This window comes from Heteronotia binoei, unplaced genomic scaffold (genome assembly GCF_032191835.1).
Source record: "Heteronotia binoei isolate CCM8104 ecotype False Entrance Well unplaced genomic scaffold, APGP_CSIRO_Hbin_v1 ptg000334l, whole genome shotgun sequence".
Taxonomy (NCBI): Eukaryota; Metazoa; Chordata; class Lepidosauria; order Squamata; family Gekkonidae; genus Heteronotia; species Heteronotia binoei.
Genome location: NW_026800018.1, coordinates 621,613 through 637,530, shown reverse-complemented (window position 1 = coordinate 637,530; position 15,918 = coordinate 621,613). Strand labels below are relative to the sequence as shown.

The 15,918-nt window shown below is 44.6% G+C and overlaps 1 protein-coding gene across 16 annotated transcripts in view; it reads left to right on the top strand.

Moving 5' to 3' along the window:
- LOC132590604 (gephyrin) overlaps window positions 1-5,060 on the top strand; it is a 686,862-nt gene extending 681,802 nt beyond the window's left edge. For all 16 annotated transcript variants that reach the window (XM_060263562.1, XM_060263569.1, XM_060263559.1 and 13 more), the window contains one exon: window positions 4,061-5,060. In XM_060263562.1, the coding sequence (XP_060119545.1) occupies window positions 4,061-4,194 (134 nt within the window). In that variant the 3' untranslated portion in view covers window positions 4,195-5,060. The remainder of the gene's footprint in view (window positions 1-4,060) is intronic.
- Window positions 5,061-15,918: the final 10,858 nt, after the last annotated feature.

Genomic DNA, 15,918 nt, shown 5'->3' with positions numbered 1-15,918 from the left:
AAAAAATCTGAGGAGGAAATAATGATTTTCAATACATTTCCAGTCAGCTTCATGAGATTCTCTATATTGTTTAATGAGATCTGCTAAGAGTATTGCCTGATAACAACACATTGAATCTGGTACTGCCATAGAGGAGTTTCTGGTTTCAGCGCAATGACGAATGGACATGTTCTGCAGGGCTCTGCAGAAATGTGCTGGACTGCACAGCTTTGGGGGTCTTCTGAGGTGGGAAGACTCGATAGGGCCCTGGTCGGGGGGTTTCTTAGGCAGGGGTTTTTGGGGGGAGACATGTATTGCGGCACAAGTTACGGTTTGGGCTCCCCCTTTCCTCCCCCAACCCAGGCTGAGACGGGCGCCATATTGGCAACTAAGATACAATTGCTAGACAAGAGGAGAGAAGCTGCAAAGATTTTTAAAAACAACCAAAAAAGGTTTCCCCCCCCCTATCTTTTCTTTGAGTATTCTCACCCCTTGAGGCAAACCTTTTGGAAGACTGAGACAGATGCAGAGGACAGAAGGGAGGTGAGGAGCGAGGAGGCGGAGGAAAATAATAATAATAATAATAATAAATTTTATTTCTATCCCGCCCTCCCCACCTTAGCGGGCTCAGGGCGGCTACTGGAGAGGGGGCGAAGGCAAGGCGAAGGAGTTGAAAATTATAGAACACCCAGTGAAAGTTTCAGAAGAAGTCAAAGAGAGGAGAGGAGCTAAGTGGAGTGACTATCAGGACGCCAGAGAGCGAGGAGGCAGAGGGGAAGATCACTGGTGACAGAGTAGAAAGTGAGGCGAAGGAGTAGAAGGCTAGAAGAATCTCAGGTGAAGTGGAGGAGAGGAACAGAGTGACAGAGTGGGCTCGGCGTGATCAAACAGACTTTAGACTTGAGTAAGATCAAATTATTATATACTGTCTAGTTTGTAAAAGCCTCAGAGGAAGTGGAGGAGTGGAATGGAGCAGTAGTGTGGGTTCGGCATGGTGGAAAAGAAACTGGACTGAGCAAACTGAAATTATTGAACATTGTTAAAATTGGCACTACTTTTGAGAGTATTTTGAGAGTATCTTGATGAATTTTGACGGGGAGAAGAATGGCAAGTGAGAAGAAGTAAGAAGAAGAGAGAAAGGACTATGCTATGAGATGGTAGTGAGAGTAATGTAAGGAGAAGCTAAAAAGAAAGGAAGACAAGACGAAGAGAAGCGGCTACATATGTAATAGTGAGAGTGAGTTTAGGAGTGAGTGTGAATGAATGTTTAAGGATAAAGTGATATGATTGTGTTGTATGAAGAGAAGTTAATATATAGGCTGAGTTTTGGTTGAAAGATGTGGCAGTGCGTGTGAGGGGAAGTGCTGGAAGTATGGAGTATGAAGTGGTGAAAGTCTGTAGTAAGGAGATTATGTAAGAGATGAAATTTAGGAATGATGAACTTGAAGCTATAGTTTATAAAATTTTTGGACCATAAATCTTGTCTGAGAGATAAGAAAAATTGAAGATATAGTAATTGGGATGTGAATACTAATACAAATAAGGATAAAATGTCAGTCAATACAGTAGCCTCACTAGATGTTCCGAAATCATTGGGGCCTGCAATATTTCAGGACATGATTAAAGAGTTACAAGATAACATGCAAATGTATTTTAGGACAGTACTAAATCAGATGCAGGAAAATCTAGTAGAGCAGATGGGTGGATTACATTTAAAAATGGATGGCCTACAGAAACAAATAGTAGGAATTAAGGAAGAGTTTTTGGACTTAAGCCAGTCTTTAAAACCTCTGGATGTTAAAATGAAGGCTGAGAATCAAATAGTGGAGGTAGATGAGACAACTCAAGTGATTAAAGAAGGAAAGCTAGTCAGTTCTGAGCTGAAAAAGGTTATTTATAGTTTGAGACCCCAAGAGGTTTTGAAACAAAACCAAGAAAAAGACTTTTTACATGGTGCAAGTGATGTATTGGTGGTAGTAACAGAAATTGAGTCCTTGGATACAGAGGAAGAAATAGAGGATCCATATAAGGGTAATTCAGCCCATAATAAGAACTATCCCTCTCAGAAGGAAGACCATAGTACTGTCAATAGAAAAATGAGTAAGGAGACGAGGTGCAAAGTCCTAATAGACCAGCCATTAAAAATTATGGAACCCTCCAGAAATGAAAGAAAGAAAGAAAGAAAGAAAGAAAGAAAGAAAGAAAGAAAGAAAGAAAGAAAGAAAGAAAGAAAGAAAGAAAGAAAGAAAGAAAGAAAGAAAGAAAGAAAGAAAGAAAGAAAGATGCTTGTTTTGTTGTGAATCTCCCAGTTGGGTGAGAGTGGTCCCCCCCTCTCCCTAGAATGTTGTTTTCTTGTTCTTCCTTCTGCCAAATATGTTGGGAACAAAAAGAAATAAGGTAAATTATTGGATAGGTAAATGTAAATAATGGTATGTGGATATACTTAATATTTATTCAGTGAATAGTAAGTGAATATGTTGAGAAATGGAGTTAAAAATAACGGTGAAAAAGATATAGGGTTGTGCACTATTGAATGTATGGAGGCTGCATTCTCCATCCTGATTTATGTTATGTTATTTGTTTAGTTTTGTTGTTGTCAGGATGGTTGTTGGCTTTGTTTGTATCTTGTTTGTGTTTTTTTGGGTTTTGGAAAGAAAATAAAAAGTAATAACAAAAAAAAAGAAATTTTTTTAAAAAAAGAGAATCTGGTACTGCCATAGATCTGACAGTTGTTGTGTCCATTTTAGGAATGGAGATACTTCTGTTTTCAATAGCATACTATGTTTAGTTTGGACTTGTATATAATATCTGTTGGTAAATCATATCTACTGACACCATAACACAATTCTTCATCATGAGTGTATGTGTTAGGTGTGTAACTATTGTACAGTGCCCATGATGCTACTTACGAAAATGGAAGCAATCCCTCTTTTATCACAACACCATGCGTGGGTAATTATAAAGATTTTTTAAATATATTTTATTCTTTGAAGGGTGCATTCCTTCTCTATCACAAACACATTCAAGAAGGCCTTTCAAAAAAAAAAAATTGCCTCAAATACTGCAAGTCACTCCCTTTCTTTTGAAGAGTCTTCTTGAAGTATGTTCACTGTCCCCATCCATTGTTTGAATAAACATTTCCTTTAGGAAACAAAAAAGGAGTAGAAGAAAAATGAATCCCTTTAAAGGAGGTTCATTTAAACATCTGAAGGACTGTCATGCAGGTGTGTAGCATTACATGGGCTCTTGTTCCCTTTCTTCCTTATAAAAAGTAATGCCCCTAATTGAAAATGGAAACTATATAGTGCAACGTACCTGCATTGCACAAAATGGGGTAAGCTACAAACTGGAACAACTAGAATGGGGAAACCAAAAGAGGCAACATGTTGGACTAAAAATTTACTCATAAAACATTTCCTATTGATTGCAGAAATGAACCAAGAAGACTCTCCAGGTTTTGGAAGGTATCTTAGGAGGCTTTTTAGATAGAACTAGCCAGGGGATTTTATTAAAATGTGAAAAGACTTTGGACCACATCTGTTTTCCAGCTGCTGAGACAGCCATGTTTATGATACAGATTAATGACTAAGGGTACTGCTATGTAAAATAAATATAAATGGATAAATTGCATTTGTGGGGGTTTTCAATGTGTTCCAACCCAAATCAAAATTTATTACAGAAAATTTTATTTCCTGGACATCTGCCACATTTTATTTTCAGACAACTTGAAGCTGCCTTGAAGCATGAGGAAAGGCAGGGTATAATTAAATTAAATATAAAATAATATGAATAAATAAATAAAATTGTCCCTACTAGTCTAATGGGAAGAAAATAAGTCTGCACTAGTAAGTAGGAGAGGAAAAAGGAAAACAAGGTGCGAGGGAGAATGATTTATGTGACTTTTTAGACCCCAGTGCTTTTTGCAATGAGCTTTGTTGGAGATTCTCAGAAACTTCTCTCATTGCCATTCTGGACAAACCCTACTATTCTAAACCTAGAATTCATCTTTGGAAATTGCTGTATGTGTTACACCACTTTGTGGCATTTGCCCAGCTAACCAGATTGTTCTGTTTCTCTATAGGGAATCAGATGAGCAGTCGTCTGATGAGTATGCGCAGTGCCAATGGACTGTTGATGCTACCTCCAAAGACAGAGCAGTATGTGGAACTTCATAAGGGAGAGGTGGTTGATGTCATGGTCATTGGAAGGCTATGATGTCATCAGCAAAAGAAGTTTTGATGCATGTCCACATATCATTGACTGTATCCTGTAATATGCAACGGCACAGCTAGTTTTTCTGATTTGGATAAAAGTTGATCAGTATAGTCAACACCTTGAACTATATTTCAAATGGATTTAAATAAATACCTTTTAAAAAAACTTTAAAAAACAAATATTAAAGAAATCTATTCTGATTATATCAAAGCAGCTTTTTCCTTTCTTGCAATTGCTTTGTGTGTTCAATGCTAGTTCTGATAGCGGTAGCTTTTAGTAGACAGCGGTAGGTGCCTGCAGAACTTGTGTTTTTTCTCATCTTTAAGATACAACTACTTATGCTCTTAAAACAAGGCTGTCTGCTTATTTATACTAGCGTAGACAACACTTGGATTTCCCTTATTAGTATGCTTCATAACCGCTTCACAGAGAGCTTCTGCTTGTTCTTTATCTTGTATCTCGTGTTGATGTGCACAGTGCCAAAAGCAGAGTGGCTGGATTGGAAACCCGATCAAGTCCCGAGGTTTCCCCCCTTGCTGCGCATTCAGGGATATCTGTCATCCCAGCAGCCACCCAGCTCAGTACTCTTGGGCAGTAACTGGATATCTTTTGTTTAAACAAACAACAAAAATTGCTTCCTTAAGTGCTGACAGCCTTTTTAACCAATACATTTAAAAATGTACAGAATTAAAATCTAAAAAAATCAAAGACTGATCTTGTACAGATATTAGTGTTACCAGCATTTGTGTGCAAATTAAATGAGCAAAGAGATAAAACTAATGTTAAACAACTCTGTACCATAACATTTTCTGTAATGATACTGAAACTTAAATGAATAAAAAAAAATCCTTGATCATTATTTAAAAGATGAGTGATTAGCCTTGTTATTTGATAAAGAGAAAGAATATTGTTTTCAATTGGGGGGATTTCTTCACTCAAGAATTAAATGAGCAGAATTATATTTTAACAAAAAGAGCACTAGTGGAGAGATTTTACAGTGTCTCCTGAACAAAATATAGTGGGGTCCTTCTTGGTGATTTTAGACTAGAGTTCCTGGATAAATTTCCAGTCAATATGTGACCCTGACAAACATTAATAAGTTAAAATTGAAGAACTGTGTATTGATTTTACCTGGTTCCTAGTCCTCACGGCAGCCTTCCCCCAGTCACATGACTTTTTATCACAGAAAATTTCAGGAACCAGTGTTTTGGAAATCTCAGGGGGCTGCTGGGGAAAGGGGAAGGACAAGAAAGGAAAGAAAGTAAACATGCTCCATAGGATCCAACTCATTTTTTTAAATGAATCACAAAAATCAACATACAGATGTACCTTGTACATTAAACTGTTTGAAGGGTTAAGCTGACTTCAAAATAAATATAATCAAATATATATTTTTATTTATGGTGTATACAGTAGCAAATATTTTAAAAGTAAAAACAGTCTAAAAATATCAACATGAGCTGGTATATTTTAGGATTGAGTTTGTCTTTCCCCTTTTCCATCCCCTGTATGTTAAACTATATAATATAACACAAAACCCAATGTTGTAATAGGTTACATATACACTATATTTTCAAACCAAGAACAACTATCAGAAACAACCATTGAAGAGTAAAATACATAGATATAGCAACAGGAATAAGGTAGATTTTCAGCAAAAACCAAACAATAATTGATGTCCCTTTGTCAGATGCTGATCCACTGATTAAGTATGATCCTGGCATCCTGCTGAAGAGACTGGAGTGCTCCACAGCATACCTTTATAATTAAAACTGCATTGTTGTCTTGTCTTGTATTCCTGTGTTTTTCACACTTCATTGTGAATTATATAACATGGTTGTTTACAACTGTGGTGTATGTGTTAGTCTAGTGCACAGGAACTTCTTTACTGTAGTCTTTTCACTGGTTATTATTTACTTCCCTGCTCTTTTTTGTAATAATATTTATTATGCATAGACATAAGCATTTGTTAATTTCAGAGAAAATTAATGACAAAAATACTTTCTGGTAGGCTTGCTGAAAACCTCCCAGTAGTATACGGAAGACTTGGTTCTGTTTCAATTTCCAGTAGTTCAGATCATTTCTTCCCAGGATGTGCACTGCTTTTGTAACTGACCAATACACTGCAAGCATGATGAGCAAATGAATTGAGATTTTTTTCCCATGTTCGCCCCTACATCTGTACTTCCTCCAATGACATCTTTCACTAAATCTCAAGTGACTTTTTGTAGATAGGAGTCAACTGTTGGTTAAGTCACCTTCAAGTGTCAAGTCAGCTTTGATCTTCAAGCTGCCACCATCATAGAAACTGTGGTGGCCATATGTGTAGCAGTTCCCTGAGAGCGTTGTCTGGCTGCAAGCCCAACAGTATCCCCATGCTCTCTTGCATCATCATGAATTCATACATAAACCCTTATTCTGTTGGAGGAGAAGGAAGTTGGGGAAAAGCAAACAGTAGATTAAACGTCTGGTTTGGGAGGACTCATCTCAAAGAGATGAAGGGTTAGCTGTTACTTTTCTACCAGGCAATGGATTAGAGTTGTCCACTGAGATGGTGACAAACGGTATGGACTGTCTGCTAAAGTCTCGAGGCAGTAGGAGGAAGGTTGCAGTTCTAACTTGCCTGGGAAATTATAGATGTTTGTATACAAATGCTAGAAGTGTCCAAGGTAAAATCAGGGAGTTGGAATGCTTAGTGTCGGGGGGAAACATAGACATTGTGGGCATTTCAGAAACTTAGTGGAATAAGGAAAATCAGTGGGACACAGTGATTCCTGGATATAAATTATACCAGAAGGATAGGGAGTGAAGGGTTGGAGGTGGGGTGGCTCTGTATGTCAGAGAGGGTATACAGTCCAGTAAGATAGAAATGGTCAGAATTAGAATCCCTTCTAGAAATGCTTTGGGTCAAAATAGTGGGTCCAAAAGGAAATGTAACTATAGGAGTTTGTTATCGCCCACCGGATCAAAAGTTAGAGGATGATTATAATACGATGAAAGAATTAAAGATAGCAACTAAATGTAAAAACTGTCATAATAGGTGTTTTTAACTACCCGCAGATTGATTGGGTCAATATGTGTTCTGATTGGGAGAAAGAGATTGAGTTTCTAGACAATCTCAATGACTGTGCTGTGGAGCAGATGGTCACAGAACCTACCAGGGTTGGGGCGAGCCTGGATTTGGTCCTAAATAATGCCCAAGACCTGGTGAGAGATGTAAAAGTTACTGCACCACTTGGGAGCAGTGACCATAATGTTATTGATTTCACCATCTGTATAAATAGACCAGCACAACCACTTAAAAGGGGCAAATTCTCTGACATGAGGAGGCATGTGAAGAGGAAACTGAAAGGAAAGCTAAATAGAATCAAAAACATTTGGGAAAGCTTGGAGGCTATTTAAAACTACAATCCTAGAAGCTCAGATAAAATATATACCACAAGTTAGGAAAGGCACAAATTGTAAAAGTTACTGCACCACTTGGGAGCAGTGACCATAATGTTATTGATTTCACCATCTGTATAAATAGACCAGCACAACCACTTAAAAGGGGCAAATTCTCTGACATGAGGAGGCATGTGAAGAGGAAACTGAAAGGAAAGCTAAATAGAATCAAAAACATTTGGGAAAGCTTGGAGGCTATTTAAAACTACAATCCTAGAAGCTCAGATAAAATATATACCACAAGTTAGGAAAGGCACAAATTGGTATTTAAAAAGCCTGCATGGTTAACAAACAAAGTAATAGAAGCTGTAAAAGGTAAAAATGGAAAGCTAGTCCAAGTGAGGTTAATAAAAGGGAATACAGGCTGTGGCAAATCAAATGCAAGTCTGTGATCAGGCAGGCAAAAAGGGACTATGAGGAGCATATGGCAAAAAACATAAAGACCAACAATAAAAATTTCTTCAAATATATTAGAAGCAGGAAACCAGCCAGGGAGGCAGTGGGGCCCTTGGATTATCAAGGGGTAAAAGGATTACTAAAGGAGGATAGGAAAATGGGTGAGAAGCTGAATGAATTTTTTGCCTCCATTTTCAATGTGGAAGATGAGAAGTGTTTGCCCAATCCCGAACCGCTAATTTTGGGAGGGGTGTTAAAGGCTCTGAGTCAGGTAGAGGTGACGAGAGAGGAGGTCCTACAACTGATAGACAAATAAAAAACTGATAAATCGCCAGCCCCGAACAGCATACATCCAAGAGTTCTTCAAGAACTCGAAGGTGAACTTGTGGATCTCCTGACAAAAATATATAATCTTTCATTGAAATCTGCCTCCACTCCTCAGGACTAGAAGGTAGCTAATGTCACCCCCATCTTTAAAAAGGGTTCCAGAGAAGATCCGGGAAATTACAGGCCAGTCAGTCTGACTTCAATACCGGGAAAGTTGGTAGAAACCATTATCAAAGAGAGAATGAGCAGGCACATTGATGAACACACGTTATTGAAGAAGACTCAGCATGGGTTCTTTAAGGGAAGATCTTGTCTCACTAACCTGTTAAGAGTTCTTTGAGGGGGTGAACGAACATGTGGACAAAGGGGACCCTATAGATGTTGTTTACCTTGATTCCAGAAAGCTTTTGATAAAGTTCCTCATCAAAGGCTCCTTAGTAAGCTCAAGAGTCATGGAATAAAAGGACAAGTCCTCTTGTGGATCAAAAACTAGCTAATTAATAGGACGCAGAGAGTGAGTATAAATGGGCAATTTTCACAGTGGAAGGTGGTAAGCAGTGGGGTGCCTCAGGGCTCAGTGCTGGGTCCTATGCTCTTTAACTTGTTCATTAATGGAGTTGGGAATAAGCAGTGAAGTGGCTAAGTTTGCAGATGACACTAAATTGTTCAGGGTAGCGAAAACCAGAGAGGATTGTGAGGCACTCCAAAGGGATCTGTTGAGGCTGGCAACTGAGGTTCACTGTGGCCAAGTGCAAAGTAATGCACATTGGGGCCTAAAATCCTGGCTATAAATACAAGTTGATGGGGTGTGAATTGGCAGAGACTGACCAAGAGAGATATCTTGGGGTCCTGGTAGATAACTCACTGAAAATGTCAAGACTGTGCAATTGCAATAAAAAAGGCCAACACCATGTTGGGAATTATTAGGAAGGGAATTGAAAACGAATCAGCCAGTATCATAATACCCCTGTATAAATCGATGGTGCAGCCTCATTTGGAGTACTGTGTACAATTCTGGTCACCGCACCTCAAAAAAGATATTATAGCATTGGAAAAGGTGCAGAAAAAGGCAACTAGAATGATTAAAGGGATGGAACACTTTCCCTATGAAGAAAGGTTAAAACGCTTGGGGCTGTTTAGCTTGGAGAAACGTCAACTGAGGGGTGACATGATAGAGGTTTACAAGATTATGCATGGGATAGAGAAGGTAGAGAAAGAAGTACTTTTCTCCCTTTCTCACAATGAGAACTCGTGGGCATTCAATGAAATTGCTGAACAGTCGGGTTAGAACGGATAAAAGGAAGTACTTCTTCACCCAAAGGGTGATTAACATGTGGCATTCACTGCCACAGGAGGTGGTGGCAGCTACAAGCACAGACAGCTTCAAGAGGGAACTGGATAAACATATGGAGCAGAGGTCCATCAGTAGCTGTTATCCACAGCGTATTGTTGGAGCTCTCTGTCTGGGGCAGTGATGCTCTGTATTCTTGTGCTTGAGGGGGGGCATAGTGGAAGGGTTTCTAGCCCCACTGGTGGACCTGTTGATGGCACTTGGTTTGTTTGTTTTTTGGCCACCATGTGGGTTGTGTTGTGTGGAGGGGGTTTTTTGGCCACTGTGTTGGTGACCGGATGTTCTGTTGGCCTGATCCAACATGGCTTCTCTTATGTTCTTATAAAGTTGTCATGCCTTGGAGGGGCCTGGTGTTTACTTGCTAGAGTCTCTGCTGGGTATCAGAGTGCTTCCTGAATGGGTCTTGCCATACAAGAGAGAGAGGCTAATATCAATCTAAGAGATTAGGCAGTTCTCTTGTTAGGAAGCCAACCTAAATTCAGTCCAAGGAAGCAGTCAAGTTGATAAAGTGGAATAGAGAGGGCTGGGGAGAAGGGAGAATAACTGTGAGAAGGGTTTAGGATGGCTCAGGAATTATGCAGGAATTGAGACAAATGATAAGTGTAAGATACACGCAGGAGCCAAAAGCTTAAATATGAGCCGGGAATAGCAGTGGTTAGTCTTATTATGAAAGGGGAAATAAGGTAAGTGGTTGGTGAAGTTGCTTGGGGTCCAGGAGATTTGTGGTTTCTCATACAGCAGAGCTCCAGTTTCCTGTTCAAGGCAAAAGCATCTTAGAAAGCAATACAACTATGAAACTCTCCGCATTTCTTGGAGAGTGTGTATACTCATATGCTCATGTAGTGCATGTTGTTTTGGAGATGAGCTGTCACTAAGAGTTGGTATGTTAAGACTGTTAACAACTTCCTTTAAAATTCCTTGAGGGAAAACAATTTCTGGTTGTTTCTCAAAATGTGTTTCTTCAGCAGAAAGGACTTGGTGTGCTTTCACACTGAATTAGCTACATTGGAACTAGGGTAAAAGGTAGCAAGAATGCATTGCTGGCACATAACTTTGGGTTATGGAATCCTTTTGTTGGAAAGGTTCTGTGGTTCATTTGAGACATCAAAGCAGATTGTTGTGTCCTAGGCTCAAATGGGAGAACTGTTACTTTTGGAGGGAACTGTTACTTTTGGAGGGAAACTGAACAAGCCAAAGCTTGTACTCCACACCAGGGTTCCAGAGAAGGCCTAAGCGTGCCCAATCAGGGGAAGGATTGAAACATAAGTAGCCAATTAACATCTAGGCTCATACTGTACCCTGATAGGCCCTTAGGCCCCTGTAAATAGCCAATCCATGTACATAGTTAAGGACCAATCAGAAGGGGGCAAGAATTGTATAAAGGAGCGGGAGGTTTGAATAGAGCTCAGTCTGTGTTTGTGTTCCTGAAGTAAAGCTTGCTGAAATCACTCTCCGACTCTGGTCTCTTACTGCGTCGACCCCAGTACTTTACACTGGCGACGAGGATGGGATGCCAGTAAGAACCAGCAACAGAACCAGGAACACGGAAAGGTGGCTAAATCCAAGCCATCTGGGTCCACACCTCCGCTCTGCGCACACCCCATCTCTCAAGCCGCCCAGACACGCTGCCAAGAATGGAGGCTTCAGCTAACCTCCTGCAGCCCTTTAGCATCGATCGCCCCGAGCTGTGGGACTCATGGGTCGAAGGCTTCCAGTCATACCTGACCTTCCGGAAGATTACAGAGACTACCATGCAAAGAGCTCTGCTTATCAATACGTGTGGCACGGAGACCGTGGACTTAGCCAGGGCTCTTCTCCAACCCAGGAAGCTCTCAGAGACGCCGGTGGACGACATCATCAGCGCTCTGGAGAAGTATTTCCAGCCCCAGCCAACCAAGCTCACCCGGCACTGGGACTTCCGACAAAGGACACAGAAGGCAGGCGAAACCACCATGGCGTTCTTGACAAGCCTGCGCCGGGTGGCAAGCCGATGCAGTTTCGCAGACCTCAATGAAGCCCTGCTTGACCAGTTTGTATGGGGCTTGAGGGACGAAAAACTAGTACAGAAACTCCTGTCCCTCTCCGAGTGCGACCTAACAAAGGCAATCGACGTGGCCACCAGCTGGGAGAAGGGCAGATCAGCAGAGCCGCGGCTGACAAGACAGGCTGCGACACACCAGACCAACCCTGAACCATCTATGGAGGACTCGGACGAGCACAGAGCTCTACAAACCGGCTATCATTCAGCAGGAAGGAAGACCACCCATGTCCCACAGGGCATGAGACACAAGACACCACCTGCATGTGCAAGTTGCGGGGGCCAGCACGAGCGGAAGACCTGCCGATTCCGGAATGCCACCTGTCGACGCTGCAACAAGGAAGGCCACATCGCCTGTGCCTGCAGATCTACATCCCGAGCACGCGTCCCGCAAAGATCTGCGCACTCCGAAGGCCAGCCAGACTTCGAGACCGACGCTCTCCACGCCCACCCATACCCGGTACAGTACCTACCCTCGCCAGCCAGGCCCTCCAAAATCCGGGTCAATGTAGGGATCGGGGGGGGGGGTGCCCTGCCAAATGGAGGTGGACTCTGGGTCAGCATCATCTATTATAGTGGCAGAGACATTTTTTAAAATCCCCACCAGGCTGAGGCCTCGTCTCAGGGACCCGGGGTTTACCTTAGTGGACTTCCAGAAGAATAAGGTGCCTATCTTGGGAGTGGGCCAGGTCCCTGTCCAATACAAGGGGTTCAAGGGCCAGCTACAAGTGCTAGTGGTCAAGAACCACCTTACAAACCTTTTGGGTCTCGACTGGTTCAAGCCCCTGGGAATAGAGATCAGGGGGGTCAATAAGACTGTCGGAGTGGACTTTAACAAGGTTTGTGAAGAGTTCCCGGCCGTTTTCGATGGCACCTTGGGCTGCTACACGGGTCCCCCGGTTACACTACACCTCGACCCCACAGTGCGGCCTATTAGGCTTAAAGCGCGGCGAGTTCCATTCGCGCTCAAGCCTAAAATTGAGGAGGAACTGGATAAACTGATTGCACAGGGAATACTAGAGCCTGTCACCCACGCAACCTGGGAAACTCCCATCGTGACTCCAGTCAAGCCCAGTGGGGAGGTGCGGATTTGTGCAGACTATAAGTGCACCCTCAACAAGGCTCTTCAGGCCCACGCATACCCTGTGCCCATCGTCAGCCACGTTTTAGCCACCCTAGCCGGCGCAAAATTTTTTGGCAAGTTGGACTTGGCCCAAGCTTACCAACAGCTGCCGGTGGATGAGGCCACGGCCAACACCCAAACAATTGTGACCCACCGGGGGGCCTTTAGAGTAAAGCGGTTGCAATTTGGCGTGAGTGTGGCTCCGGGGTTGTTACAGGAACTCATGGACTCTCTTTTAAAAGGACTTCCCGGAGTCACTCCATTCTTCGATGATGTGCTGATCGCTGCAGCCTCGCCTGAAGAATTCGCCGCCCGCCTTAGAGGAGTCCTACAACGTTTTGAAACAGCCGGCCTCAAGGTCAAACGGGAGAAGTGCCTCCTGGGCGTGGATCGGGTGGAATTCCTGGGGTTCTCCATCGATGCCCAGGGGGTCTACCCCTCCGACGCCAAGCTGCGTGCCATCAGAGATGCTCCAGCGCCCACCAACAAGCAAGAACTCCAGGCCTTCCTCGGCCTCCTAAACTTTTATCATGCTTTTCTCCCCCACAAGGCAGCGGTGGCCGAACCCCTGCACCGGCTTCTAGACAAGAACCGACCCTGGGCGTGGGGCCGCCAGCACGCTAAAGCCTTCCAGGATATCAAGGGCCTCCTGATGTCTAACTCTGTCCTTGCCCATTTCGACGAGACCCTGCCCTTGGTCCTTGCATGCGACGCATCCCCTTATGGCGTGGGGGCAGTTCTGGGCCACCGACTCCCTGATGGGACCGAAGTCCCTATCGCGTACTACTCGCGGACCCTCTCGTCGGCGGAGCGGAACTACGCCCAAATCGACAAAGAAGGGTTGGCAGTTGTGGCCGGCGTCAAAAAATTTCATGATTACATCTATGGCCGGCCCTTTACCCTCTATACGGACCACAAACCCCTCTTGGGCCTCTTTGCATCAGACCGGCAGACCCCTCAGGTGTTGTCCCCACGGGTCCTCCGTTGGTCCATTTTTCTAGCCGGCTACACTTACACCCTAGTGCATCGCCCGGGCAAGGCAATGGGCCATGCTGACGCCCTGAGCCGCTTGCCCTTGCCTGACGTGGATCCCGATCCAGCCCCGGCTCATCAGATCCTACTGATGGACATGCTTCCAGACAGGCCATTGCTCGCCCGCGACGTTGCTGCCCGCTCCGCTCGTGATCCAGTCCTCTCCTGTGTCTTGGACTGGGTGGGGAGGGGGTGGCCCAAGGGCTCAACTGGGCCGGAATTTACTCCGTTTGCAGCCCGGAAAGACGAACTATCCACCCACAAAGGCTGCCTACTATGGGGCAACAGAGTCGTCATCCCCAAACCCTTGCAAGACCGAGTGCTTAGAGCCCTGCACGAGGCACACCCGGGCATAGTCCGCATGAAGGCTCTCGCACGGAGCTATGTCTGGTGGCCCGGCCTCGATGCTGAAATTGAGGCTTGGGTTAAAAGGTGCCCGACATGCCAGGTGTCAAGGCCTGACCCCTCACGTGGCCCAGTGCAACCATGGGAATCTACCAAAACCCCCTGGTCAAGACTGCATATGGATTTTGCTGGCCCCTTCCATGGGCGGACTCTACTCATACTAGTGGATTCATACTCCAAGTGGTTGGAGGTGTTCCAGGTGCCCTCGCCATCATCGCAGGCGACCATCACGGCTCTGAGGGCCATCTTTGCAACCCACGGGTTGCCAGAGACCATCGTCACCGACAACGGCACAGCATTCACGTCCGCAGTGTTCCAGGACTTCTTAGCCAGGAACCTCATCAGGCACATTCGCTCTGCCCCATTTCATCCAGCCACCAACGGCCAGGCAGAGCGGATGGTGCGCACGGCAAAGGAGGCCTTGAACCGTCTGGGCCCCTCAGACTGGCCAAAAGACTTGGCGTGTTTCCTAATGGCCTACCGGACCACACCCACCGCCTCCACAGGTCGCAGTCCAGCCGAACTCCTCATGGGCCGCCGCATCACCACCCTGCTGGAAAAGCTGCACCCTGACCGAGCCCCAGACAGGCGACCGGCGCCGGAGCACCTTAAAGCCCCCAGAGGGTTCTACCCAGGTGAGACAGTGTGGGCACGGAACTATGCCACCACAGGCCCCGCCTGGCTCCCTGGAAAGGTGGACCACGTTACCGGACCGGTCTCCTATGCAGTGACCTTGGAGGGTGGACATCTCCTGAGGCGACACATCGACCAACTCCGTGGTCGCCTGCCTGCCGGGGAGCCAAGGTCAGAGGCTCCAGATCCGGACAACGTAAGTCCCCGTGAGACAGACACAGAACAGGGTTCCGTGGAGCCCGCTTCGGCCCAGCAGGAGGAGACCCCCGACCGCGCAGCTGAACCCAGGTCTCCCGGGGCCGCCGTCCCAGATGTCTCCAGCTCTGCAGCCACGGAACCACCAACCGAGTCGGAACGCCCAGTCCCCTCGGAGCTCCGACGCTCGACACGAGACCGCCGCCCTCCGGCATATCTCCAGGACTATGTCACCTGATAGCTGGAACTATGGGGGGAGGGGTGTTGTGTCCTAGGCTCAAATGGGAGAACTGTTACTTTTGGAGGGAACTGTTACTTTTGGAGGGAAGCTGAAAAAGCCAAAGCTTGTAGTCCACACCAGGGTTCCAGAGAAGGCCTAAGCGTGCCCAATCAGGGGAAGGATTGAAACATAAGTAGCCAATTAACATCTAGGCTCATACTGTACCCTGATAGGCCCTTAGGCCCCTGTAAATAGCCAATCCATGTACATAGTTAAGGACCAATCAGAAGGGGGCAAGAATTGTATAAAGGAGCGGGAGGTTTGAATAGAGCTCAGTCTGTGTTTGTGTACCTGAAGTAAAGCTTGCTGAAATCACTCTCCGACTCTGGTTTCTTACTGCGTCGACCCCAGTACTTTACACAGATTGTGGTCAAGGAACTCAACTGGCTTCATTTCATGTGATGCTTGGAGTCACACATTAGGTCTATTATCTGGCAAACTAGAATCAGAAACTGTAGAGTAAGTGGATTTGCAAACCATGTTTTCTGCTATAATTTGGT